The sequence below is a fragment of the Geotrypetes seraphini genome, chromosome 2 (assembly GCF_902459505.1).
Source record: "Geotrypetes seraphini chromosome 2, aGeoSer1.1, whole genome shotgun sequence".
Lineage (NCBI taxonomy): Eukaryota > Metazoa > Chordata > Amphibia > Gymnophiona > Dermophiidae > Geotrypetes > Geotrypetes seraphini.
In genome coordinates, this window is record NC_047085.1 from 485,725,261 (window position 1) to 485,737,916 (window position 12,656).

The 12,656-nt window shown below is 41.4% G+C and overlaps 1 protein-coding gene across 13 annotated transcripts in view; it reads left to right on the forward strand.

Annotated features, from left to right (window-relative positions):
• Positions 1 to 10,818, forward strand: part of OBSCN (obscurin, cytoskeletal calmodulin and titin-interacting RhoGEF) — a 762,040-nt gene extending 751,222 nt beyond the window's left edge. For all 13 annotated transcript variants that reach the window (XM_033931804.1, XM_033931806.1, XM_033931805.1 and 10 more), the window contains 3 exons: positions 1,024 to 1,099; positions 5,186 to 5,335; positions 10,196 to 10,818. In XM_033931804.1, coding sequence (XP_033787695.1) covers positions 1,024 to 1,099; positions 5,186 to 5,335; positions 10,196 to 10,358 — 389 coding nt within the window. In that variant the 3' untranslated portion in view covers positions 10,359 to 10,818. The remainder of the gene's footprint in view (positions 1 to 1,023; positions 1,100 to 5,185; positions 5,336 to 10,195) is intronic.
• The last annotated feature ends 1,838 nt before the right edge of the window (positions 10,819 to 12,656 follow it).

Consider the following 12,656-nt stretch of genomic DNA (forward strand, 5'->3'; position numbering starts at 1 on the left):
CAAAGGTGGCTAATCGGTGTTCAATTTCCTGTGTTGTTAAATATGACTCGGCACGATCGTGTTTCGGCCTAGCAGGGCCTGCCTCAGGAGTCGGAATAGAGTTGATGATTCATAAACCATATGATTTCATGATCTTCTCCATCAAAACTTTAAATATCCAGGAGTTTTGATGGATGAAATCATACGGTTTATGAATCATCAACTCTATTCAGACTCCTGAGGCAGGCCCTTCTAGGCCGAAACACAATCGTGTCGAGTCATATTTAACAATAAAGGAAATTGAACTCTGATTAGTCACCTTTGTTGTTTGTTCTCTGCTTTCACGGTTGTGAAGGTAGTGTTTCCTGTTTCTTGTGACATTTTGTTATTTTTGAAGCATTAGTCTATAATGGGTGTGATTGCTCTGAAGTTTGTCTATTGTTGTGTATTATAATTATATCCAAGTTATCCTCTTTGTTGTGGGGTCATTGAAATCACCCATTATTATTGTGGTATCCAGTTTGTTAGCCTCCCTAATTTCTGATAACATCTTTCTGTTCATGCTGGCCAGGTGGAGTTAGTGCACTTTTTTGCCTTTACATATGGAATTTCTATCCTTAGGGATTCCAACGTGTGTTTTTGTTACTGTAGAATTTCTAGTCTACTTGATTTAAGGCCTCCTTAACATGTGCCTCCACCAACTCGATCCACCCTATCACTGCAATATTATTTGTGCTCTGGAATGACGGAGTACAACAGAACAATGGACAAATGCATAAAATGTACAACATTATCCAGTTGAAGTATAACTGTGCATCTGACCCCTTCCAAGCATAACTTGATTAACTTTGGTCAGACAAGTTGTTCAGATAAAAGTTAGAAGTTCCAAAATGTAAAATTTGGTAACTGCCGAAGTTATCTGAACAAATCTTTTGAATATCAGCTCCAGTGTCTGACTTAGCTATAAAGAAGCAGGTGGGCAGAAAACGAAGCATCGCAAATGTTCATGGCAAAAACCATCTTAAAAGTTTTCCCTTCTTCTAGCTCCTGAACTCCTGGAAGAGCAAGGGGCCATTCCACAAACTGACATTTGGGCTGTCGGCGTAACAGCTTTCATTATGTGAGTTGCCTTGATAGGCGAAGCAGTACGGTAGTGGAAAAGAAACATTTCAAAATCAGTTATCCTTTTTCATTCTGATTTTTCTTTCACTCCTGAATAAATGTTAGTGTTTGATGGTTTAGAACAGGGTTAGGCAATTCCGGTCCTCGAGAGCCACAGGCGGGTCAGGTTTTGAGGATATCCACAATAAATATGCATGAGATCTCAAGGAGGCAGTGCATGCAAATCCATCTCATATACATTCATTGACAAAACACACAAAAAAGAGCTATACCTCACATGATTTTTTATGCTTATAAAGAATTAATCATTTATTATAATTATGTAGCACCATCCATATCTTTAAACTGTATTATACCATTATTTCATACAATACATAGAAACATAGAAATAGACAGCAGATAAGGGCCACGGCCCATCCAGTCTGCCCACCCCAAAGACCCTCCCCTACCTTTCTCTGTGAATAGATCCCACGTGTCTGTCCCATTTGGCCTTAAAATCAGGCACGCTGCTGGCCTCAATCACCCGAAGTGGAAGACTATTCCAGCGATCAACCACCCTTTCAGTGAAAAAGAATTTCCTGGTGTCCCCGTGCAGTTTCCCGCCCCTGATTTTCCATGGATGCCCCCTTGTTGCCGCTGGACCCTTGAAAAAGAAGATATTTTCTTCCACCTCGATGCGGCCCGTGAGATACTTGAATGTCTCGATCATGTCACCCCTCTCTCTGCGTTCCTCGAGTGAGTATAGCTTTAATTTATCCAGCCGTTCCTTGTACGGGAGATCCTTGAGTCCCGAGACCATCCGGGTGGCCATTCTCTGGACCGACTCAAGTCTCAGCACATCCTTACAGTAATGTGGCCTCCAGAATTGCACACAGTACTCCAGGTGGGGCCTCACCATGGATCTATACAATGGCATAATGACTTCAGGCTTACAGCTGACGAAACTCCTGCGTATGCAACCTATGATTTGCCTTGCCTTGGAGGAAGCTTGCTCCACTTGATTGGCAGTCTTCATGTTCTCACTGACGATCACACAATACATACACACAATCCTTTTCCCAAACATTGAAGCCCTCCCACTCTATCCAACACATTAAATAAGTTAAAATTCATGAAAAGTTCATCCCTTCAATCAAACAGTGATAAGAATAAAATACAGATTAAGAAGATTGGGCACTGAACACAGTGTTTTATTGAAGGGATGAACTTTTCGAGAATTTTAACTTATTTAATGTGTTGGATAGAGAGGGAGGGAGGATTGTGTGTATGTTTTGTATGAAATAATGGTATAATACGGTTTAAAGATATGGATGGTGCTACATAATTATAACAAATGATTAACTCTTTATAAGCATGAAAAGTAATGTGAGGGTATAGCTCTTTTTTGTGTCTTTTGTTTATGTATTAAGGTAGAGTTATTGAAAAGACTTTACAAGTCCCGGTGGGTTAATAAATATATATTCATTGTGGATATCCTGAAAACCTGACCTTCCTGCGGCTCTCGAGGACCAGAATTGCCCACCCCTGGTCTAGAACATTCCTTCAACTTATCTACTCACACTGTTATGAATTCATAAAACGGCCAAGGATGTTCTTTTACTGGTCCTCCCACCCCACCCACTAACCACCTGTGCAACCATCAAATTGATATAGGCAGATGGAAATTTTCAAACCTGCTGCGGTGGAGCAAAGTTCATGAGTATTTTTACCTTCAGTGGTATAGTGATGGGGGGTGGACTAACCGGGGTGCCGGCCCCTTTCCTCCTCCGCGTACCTCTTTAAATGTTCACCGGCACAAGAAGCATCTTCCACTTGCTGCATGCGCCGGTCTCGACTTCCTTCTGATGTCACTTCTTGGTCACGGGACCAGGATGTGATGTCAGAAGGGAGCCGAGGCCGTCGTGAGCAGGTGGTAGATGCTGCTCGCGTTGGCGAACATGTCAAGAGGTACGCAGAGAAGAGTGGGGGGGGGCGCATAGTATGGCACCACCACCCCGGGCACCAGTCTCCCTCGCTATGCCACTGCTTCAGCCCTCTGTTCCCTCAAGGTGAGCACATGAGCAATCGCTCATACAATCTAGGAGTGTTGCTCATAGATTTGACATGGTCGCTCACATAAATACTTGCAAATTTGGAAAATTGTTGGTTTTTAGAACTTGTTGCTTACACAAAAAAAAACTTTTTAGAACTTGTTGCTCACATGAGAAAAAAATATGCATGCACCCCCTTAGAGGGAGCATTGTTTCAGGCTACAAATATACTTTTTTAAGGGAATGCATCAGCTTATTGCCACTAGACAGCATGCCAGACTTTAAGAATAAATGGGATAGCCATGTGGAATCCTTACGAGGATCAAGATAAGAAAATTGGGTCATTAGGGCATAGACAGGGGGTGGGTAAGCAGAGTGGGCAGACTTGATGGGCTGTAGCCCTTTTCTGCCATCATCTTCTATGTTTCTATGTTAGATATTTCTGCTGGTGGTTTGTTGCAGGAAAACAATAGTGAAGATTTAATGATGATATCTCCTCCAGACTAAATGTACCCCTAGGTAAAACACCACTCTTTCTTTTCAAAAGTACTTGCATTTTTTGATCATGCAAAGGCTTATAGCTGCATGGAGGGAGAACAGTTTTCAGACTCTTGGCTAATAGGGCATATATAAGAACATAAGAAGTGCCATCTCTGGAACAGACCCTAGGTCCATGAAGTCCGGCGATCCGCACACGCGGAGGCCCCGCCAGGTGCTTTTCTTTTCCCTTTGCACAAATAACTTTTAAAACGGTCTTCAGAATAGGCATATATGTATGCTGAGAGCACTCCATTTGACATTTGGCATGAGTATTAGGGCTCTTTTTATCAAGCCGCGCTAGCGAGGTTAGCATGTTGGACATTTCATCACGCGCTAACCCCCGCGGCCGGCTAAAAAACTAACGCCTGCTCAATGCAGGAATTAGTGGCTAGCGCGGCAGGCAGTTTAACACGTGGTATTACGTGCGTTAAACCCCTACCGCAGCTTGATAAAAGGACCTCTTAGTGTGAAGCAAAATTAGAAAAGGGAACCATACTCACTGCTGGGAGGTGGGGAAAAGGAGAATATTTTTGGAATAAGACATAAGGATTGAATCATTAAAAAAACCCATGAAAATAATGCATTCCAACTATAAATAGCCTGAAAATGTCTTTTTTTTTTTTTTCCCCTCCTTGCACCAGGCAATTTAAATATCATAAACTTGTACACTATGGGCTCTTTTTACAAAGCCGCACTAGCGATTCCCAAGCAGCAAATGCAATGAAGCCCTTAGATACTGAATGCCATTCAGGAATCACTAGCACGGCTTTCTAAAAGGAGACCTACGATTGTCTTATAGAAGAATAAGGTTGTTAACCACAATCCCCCTAATTCTCTATATAAAAAAAAGCACTGAAAACTGCAAATTTGTGCACATATCTAACAAGCTAATTAGCTCCAATAATTGGCATTTTAACAAATAATTAGCAATGCTAATTGTGCTTAAATTTTACATGAGTCAAAAAAGGGAACATGGAAATGGGCAGGTTATTGGCAGATTCCTTTAAGTTATTCGTGTAGATATAGATTAAGGGCAATCACACCTAAATTTAGATGCGGGCATTTGTACATTTTCATTGGTACAAATGGCTGCACCTAAAGATAAGCATGATTCTTGGACATAAGTGATTTAGATGTGCAGTTTATAGAACGCTGCTTTATTCTGTACTATTTTTAAGTGCAATATATAGAATTTACCCCGGTGGCCACTAGGGGGCATGAAGCAACCATGATTCATATCATTATTCATTTTCTTGGGGATTCTTTTAAATTTGTTTTGTCTCATTTCAGTTTTTTTTTTAATTTTTTTCACTTTAGCATCTAATAAAACTTCTTAAAGCATGCTAAATAGTTTCAAATTTATTTTAATTTAAAGATGTATATACTTTAGAACCATCAAGGTTTTAATGTATACTAAACTGAAAAAAATATATATATTTTTTGTCATTGCAAAATAAAAGCACATCCTAATAAATAAATCAGCCTATACTGTTCCCTTTTTCTTAAATTTATAGGTTGAGTGCAGACTATCCCTTCAGTTCTGATGTAGCTTCTGAGTTGGAGAAAGCCATAAGGAAGGGGAAGATTAAGTTCACCAGATGTTACGCTGGTCTGTCTGGGGGAGCAGTCTCCTTCTTGCAGAGCACTCTATGGATAAATCCATGGTGAGAAATTATTTTGATGGAATTATTAGAAAAACATGTTCAAAAATGAAGAACTTGCATGTGGCTGATGATCGTTAGTGACTTAGCTGTAACATGTAAGAGCCCATTGCTTGGGTCCAATGTACTGCATCCCTCTAAACTGGTTAGGAGGAGACCTGGAAACATTTGATTCTCCCATAGTCTGGAAGCCAAAACCTTTCATTCTCCCTTACCAACATAACTTTGGAGAAAGAAGGCTCAGAGGAAATAACTTCAAGTTTCAAGTTTATTAAAAAAAGTTTTTATACTGCTTAATCATATTTGTAAACGGTGTACAGAAATAAAAAGTATCTTAAAAACAAATTAAAATGAAATTACTAAACAACCAAGTTAGGTTAGTAAATACATACAAACATATATACTAACTACAAACAATTAGGGAAGAAGGGCGAGAAGTACAATCTTAACGAAAGGAAGGTGGATGCTTGGAATAAACTATCAGCAAATTTTATTTTTCCATCTAATATGTATTGTCAATTTACAAGAAAAATACTTCAGCCAATAACTCAAGAACAAACCTGAAGAAAATAGACAATGACTACTACTACTACTACTATCCATTCAGTCATGTCCGACCCTTGGATACTCTATAGGCCATCACTTCCACCAAATCCTCGGGTGCTACTCAGTTCTTCCATAAATCTTTAAAATCAGATCTTTTTAAATTTCAGAAGTTCAACAAGCTTCAGTGGGGCCACAAAGAATCTCATTGAACTAAGCTTTACACCCCCAATTCGTCATTAGTTTTGCTTAGTAGATATACTTAAACTTCTATTTAGATGTGATTAAATATAGTTCTACACTCATTACTTCTTAAAAATTCAAACTTCAATACATCACTTTACCTCAACAAGATTTTGTAATCACTTATCTTAGACACATTCATCCATCGGCAAGGAGTAGCTAGTCCAACATGTTTCGCCCCATATGGCTTTATCAACGATCACCCCTAACAATACAAAACAAGCATTAAAATAATAATATCTCCACGCCAACTCCTATACCCAAAATCTAACCACATCTTACCTTCCCTGCCGAGAAACCATTCATCTCCACTTTGCCACTACTAACTTTTTCAAACTTCCTACTTTGTGATGTAGTCAATCATCCATCAATCACAAAGACTACCTGGCTAAATCAATGACGCCCAGCGGGGCCACAGTATTTAAAGTATATGTCCAAAACTGTTCACAAAAATGTAGCAACTTTTCAGAGTTGCCACCCTCCCTCCCTTGCTTTACTCCATCAATCACTCTCCATCATATAGCCTCTGTCATATGTTGATTATCCTTCCAATGTTGTGACAGAGGTGCTTGTGAAACTTCCCCCTTTATGCAGGACTTATGCTCATTTAATCTGGTTTTAACAGGCCGACTAGTACGCCCCACATAAACTAGTCTACAGGGACATTCAATAATGCACTGTTGCAATCGTAATTGCTCTGACTCCGCACCCTTCTTTTCATTTGGAGGTAAGTCCATTCACTTCCTTTGATTGCACAAACACACCTCTGGCAATCACCACAAACATCATGTCCACAATTTTCTTCCAGCCATCTATCTTTTTTTCCCCCCCAAACTTTAAGGGCTCATTTTACGAAACCGCGTTAGCGGTTTAACGCGCGTAATAGCGCACGCTAATTTTGCCTGCCACGCTAGCCGTTACCGCCTCCTCTTGAGCAGGCGGTTGTTTTTCGGCTAGCGCAGGGGTTAGCACCTGCTAAAAAGGTGCATGCACTAAAGCCGCTAACAAGGCTTCGTAAAAGGAGCCCTAAATGTCCCAATCGCTCTCCAATAGTGGCTGCTCGAGAATACGCTATCATCAGGAACTGAGAACAGCAGGGGTATAATTGCATTAAGTGTCAATGTTTTCTCATATTGCTTACAAATTGGTTTCTCTCTCCTGAGGAAAGGCAAGACACAAGTTAAAATATCCTCCCGCTGTTGTACCCGTTGCTTCATCAACAGTTCCCTGTTTGCAAACCGTGCTCTAAGTTATGCCTGACGGATTGCTCCTCTTGGGTAACCCTTGATTACAAATCTTTCACGCAAGCTATCTGCTTGGGATTTGAATTCCTCAATGGTAGAACATATTCTCCCCAGCCTAAGAAATTGACTTATTGGCACGTTATACTGGAAAAGTGCAAAAATGTATTGTGTCGTACGGGCTTCCTAAATATTGTAGTATGAAAATTATTTTCAATAAGGATGTCCAAAAGCTCAATTTGATGACAATCATATGCAATTCTGAAGTGCAGACAGGGGTCCAATGAATTCAATCATTCCAAAATTGAATGAGCTGTTGTTCTGTCCCTATCCACATGAACAGGATGTCATCCAAAAATCTGCGCCAGAGGATATGTTGAAAAAATTCCAAGGTATACAAAAATCATTCCTCAAAACTCGCCACATATAGGGTAGCTACTGAGGGGTGCTAGAATTGCTCCCATAGCCACCCCTCCTACCTCAAAGGTAAAGTAGTTCTGTGTAATAACCCATTCTACCAATTGTTTTCAAAAAGACAGTGAGAATTTGTTGCGGCTCAGGCCTCAATAAAGTATTTTCAATCACCTGCAGTACACCAGCCTGGGATTTCTTTGTATGCAAAGATACCACACCCAGGGTGGGGTGGACGTGGGGCGGACTCCCAAAGATTGCGGATGCCTAGCTCCACCAAATGGATGTTTATAGTTCTGATAAGATCTCTGGGCCGAGGGACCTCCAGGCCTCCTTCCCAGTGCAGTGACGTAAATAGAATGATGTTGAATAAAATTGGTGACGGTGGGGATCCCTGCAGGGTACCACATTGGAAAAAACAACCTTCTAATAAAACTCCAGACATTTTAACCCTATATGTCTTGTACAAGAGGAAACCTTTTAATCAAAACATGCCCCTTTAAAATTTTATTCTATAAGATATAGGTGGTGTTTCCACTCCCAATTAGTAGACTTTTGCAGTAACATAAGAACTGAGATATTTGAGGGGGCGGGGTTAAAAATATATTATTAGTGTATTCACTGCCAATCATATGGCAGTGAGACATATGGCTGTGAGATAAACACACTCACGAAAGCAGATAGAAGAAAATTTGATGCCTTCGAGCTGTGATGCTGGAGAAGATGTCTATGAATCCTATGGACAGCTTGGATCATCAACAAAGATGTTCTTGATCATTTAAACCCAGAGTTGTTCCTGGAAAGCAAGATTACCAGATAGAAATTGACCTGTTTTGGACATGTGAGGAAGGCAAAGGAGGTGCTACTCGGAATGGTCAATGGTAAATATCGCCTGGAGGAATGAAAACAAGAACACCCCTACCCCCTAGAAGACCGGGGCCTGCTGTCTGGCAAGGACTTAGGTTTATGGTCCTGTACACCAGTGCTTCTCAACATGTGGTACGCGTACCCTTGGGGTACATGGGCTGCCTGTTAGGGGTATGCGGCCTGGCCGCTGCCAGGCATCCCTCCCTGACCACCGCTGAAGCTGCCGTCACCGGGGATGACTTCCTACCTCCATCTGCCTGCCCACTGCACCATCCCCACCCCCGAAGCCGACCTGGAGCGGTCACACTCCATCCCCTCCCAGCAGCAACTCGGTGCAGGGAGGGACAGGTCATGGCGCGTCAATTCTGATGTCGGGGAGAAAGTTCCAGGCCAGCCAATCGCTGCCTGGCTAGCCCGGGACTTTATCACTGATGTCGGGGGGGGGGGGGGGGGGAGGAAGGCTTGTGAGCCAGGCGCCTGCTGTAAGTCCATCTTAATAATGGCTTATAGACTTTTCTTTTAGGAAGTTATTGAAACCTTTTTTTATACCCTGCTAAGCTGATTTTACAACATTCTCTGGCAATGAATTCCACAGTTTAATTTAACTTTGAGTAAAGAAATATTTTCTCTGGTTTATTTTATATCTACCACTTAATAGCTTCATTGGATGGCTCCTAGTTCCTAGTATTTTTGCATGCACTGCAAATCTATCTCATGCATATTTATTGTGGATATCCTGAAAACCTGACCTGGCTCCGGCTCTCGAGGACCGTAATTGCCTACCCCTGCTTTATAGGAAGAGGGCATGTTTCAGGTTTGAGGTATCTGACACCAGGCTGTTTATTTTACAGGATGGTCACAGATCCTTTCAGCATTACTGGTCACAACGATATCGCCCCCCCCCCCCCCCATCCCCCAGGTCTACCAGTCCCTGGGTACAGTTAGAGCCACCCTACCACAAGGTGGATTAGACATCTGTCCAGGATGCAGTATCTCTTTTAAGGAATGCAATTAGGAAATCAGAACTAAGAGTCTCTTCATATAATAGAGATGGGCTGTCATTTGTAACGACATGGGAAACATCAACAAGTTATCCCATGTCATTACATCATTAATGAAGAAAAATGAGCAAACCCCCCACATTTCATGTTTTTCGTTTGCAAAGAAAAGTGTGCACTTTATCAGTAGAGTGTGAACTGTGTGCAAAGAGGGTACACTCATCCATTTAAACCACTGCGCATCTGTGAACCACTCTGCATGCATGCACTATCAGGAAAAGAGTATCCACTCTTTTCAAAAGAGTGAACCCTCTTTGCAAATAGTGCACCCCCCCCCCTTTAAAAGAGCGCATAGTCAATGACTTTGCTCCTGTGACAACAAAATGGCCAGAAATGACATAAAATGAAAATCTTCTAGCTCTCCATCTCTTGCATGCAATAGGATAAACCTGGGACTAGATCAACTCCCATCAAGTAAGTCTGGTACCAGTTAGCAACTCCATAGTGGAGGCCCTGCCCAGCAGAAGGAAATGAAACAGGCTTTCTTTGTACTTTTATAGGGGAAGACCCTCTGCCTCTGAATGTCTTCAGTTTTCTTGGCTCCAGGAAGCTGGTCTGGCTACCCCACAGCAAGCCACCGTTTCATTCCCTAGCACGAAGCTGAAGAGTTTCTTAAAGGAACGGAAAAGACTGGAGCCTCCCTGTGGACGCAGTATGGTCTAAGAAAGCAACTTGTCAATCACTGTGGAAATGGCTGTTGGGTACCTGCTATAGCGTGGTTTCCAGTTCTCAAATGTCATGCAAGAACTTATGTATTATACACAGACACACAGATGGGGGTACGACAGTGATTCACTGTATAAGACTGCTGAAGCGATGAACCCATCTGTACACTTTTAATTAGGTTGCATTAGTACAGCACAAGAATATGTCTGCTTGACCGGAAGGGCAACTTTTTTCACCATCTTTTAAACTGGAAAAGATTTTAACTTATAAATGCACTGCGGCCATTACATTTCTTGGGTGTCTTGGAAAGAGGACCCCCCAAGTAGAATTTGAAAACATCTATGTTAATAATCGCTTTATTCATTTAGAAATAAGTAACAATGAGTAGCTCTTCATTCTAGAGCAGGGTGTCAAAGTCCCTCCTCGAGGGTTGCAATCCAGTCAGGTTTTCTGGATTTCCCCAATGAATATGTATGAAATCTATTTGCATGCACTGCTTTCATTGTATGCTAATAGATCTCATGCATATTCATTGGGGAAATCCTGAAAACCTGACTGGATGGCGGCCCTCGAGGGGGGACTTTGACACCCCTGTTCTAGAGTGATGGATAAGACGTTCTGATAGCTTTTTTAAGAACTGGATTTCCCACTCATGGATGTGTCCGTCAATATCTGTGAAACCAACCATTATTAAAAAAAACCAAACACATTCATCCCTCAAAAATAATCAGAATAACTGTATAATCCAGAATTACGTGGCTTTTTCCTCTTTGAACAAATAAATTGCCAGAGAACAACTCAGAACGTGGGTCTGATCACAGAAGACATCTCAGTGCTGCTGCTGGTGACAGGAATGATGGTACTGTTGCAGAACAGCCAACGGCAACCTAGTGGAGATCATTTCAACCCCGCTGTATGTTCCACACATCAGGTGCTTTAGGGCTGTACTAAATACAATATTTGTATTCTATTTGATTCAGACTTGAATGGTGCCCCAAACACATTATTCTTATTTGGCCAAGTAGTAATTTAAATTAAAATACAAATAATCCAGGGCTGAACTATGCTAAATGCTCCTGAAATAATCACTTGAGCTGATTTTATGTTGCTTTTCAAAATTATGTTAAAGCTCAATGCCGATTATTCATTTTCAGCCAAACAGTAAAATATGCTATTCAGTACAGCTCTAGCTTATTCATCATAAAAGGCTCAGGTGTGTGAAATGGTTAATCTAAACCAGTGGTCTCAAACTTGCAGCCCCGAGGGCCACCTGCAGCCCACCAGGTACTATTTTGAGTCCCTCGGTATGTTTATCATAATCACAAAAGTAAAATAAAGTTTCTTAGCACTGCTACTGCTGATCTCTTTAGCTATAAATTACAATATTATTATTAAGACTTAGTTAAAAGGAATGATTTTTAACCTATAAAGAGTTTTACCTCATGCAAAATTGTCATTTCTTTAATAAGACATTAACTATTTTTTCTGAGGCCCTCCAAGTACCTACAAAGCCAAAACGTGGCCCCGCAAAGGGTTTGAGTTTGACATCACTGGTCTAAACTAATCAAAACCACACTGGAAGAGTAGCCTAACAGAGCAGTGGGTTGAAAAACAGGGAAGCCAGGGGTGAAACACCCACTGCTGCTCCATGTGGTCTTGGGCAAATCATGCCTCAGGTATAAACGCAGATTGTAAGCCCCTCTGGAAATACATTTTGTATCTGAAAGTAACTCACGGGAAGCTATATCCAAAATTCTGGATCAGCAGTAGCAGTAAGTTACCCACACTCAGCCACAACTATGGACTTAGGACTAGATGCAACACAGTAGAGCAGGGGTGTCAAAGTCCCTCCTCGAGGGCCGCAATCCAGTCGGGTTTTCAGGATTTCCCTAATGAATATGCATGAGATCTATTAGCATACAATGAAAGCAAATAGATCTCATGCATATTCATTGGGGAAATCCTGAAAACTCGACTGGATTGCGGCCCTCGGGGAGGGACTTTGACACCCCTGCAGTAGAGGGAAGCATAGATAAACAAGCATTCATATCAGCATCAGACCCTCCCAGTCATCGGCAGAATTGAGATTGAAGCATAATTGCAGGCCCTTTCCTCTGCACCAGCAGGGTGGTGGTTTGGAAATGTATTTTATTTTACATATCATCATTTATGTTGTTTGATAAAGATTTTACTGGCTTTACAAATATTGCACGGTACGCTTGATTCTTGATAGTGTTTCTTGTGTCATGAGCTGAACATGTGACACAAATCATTGTATGGTTCCAAGAATGCACA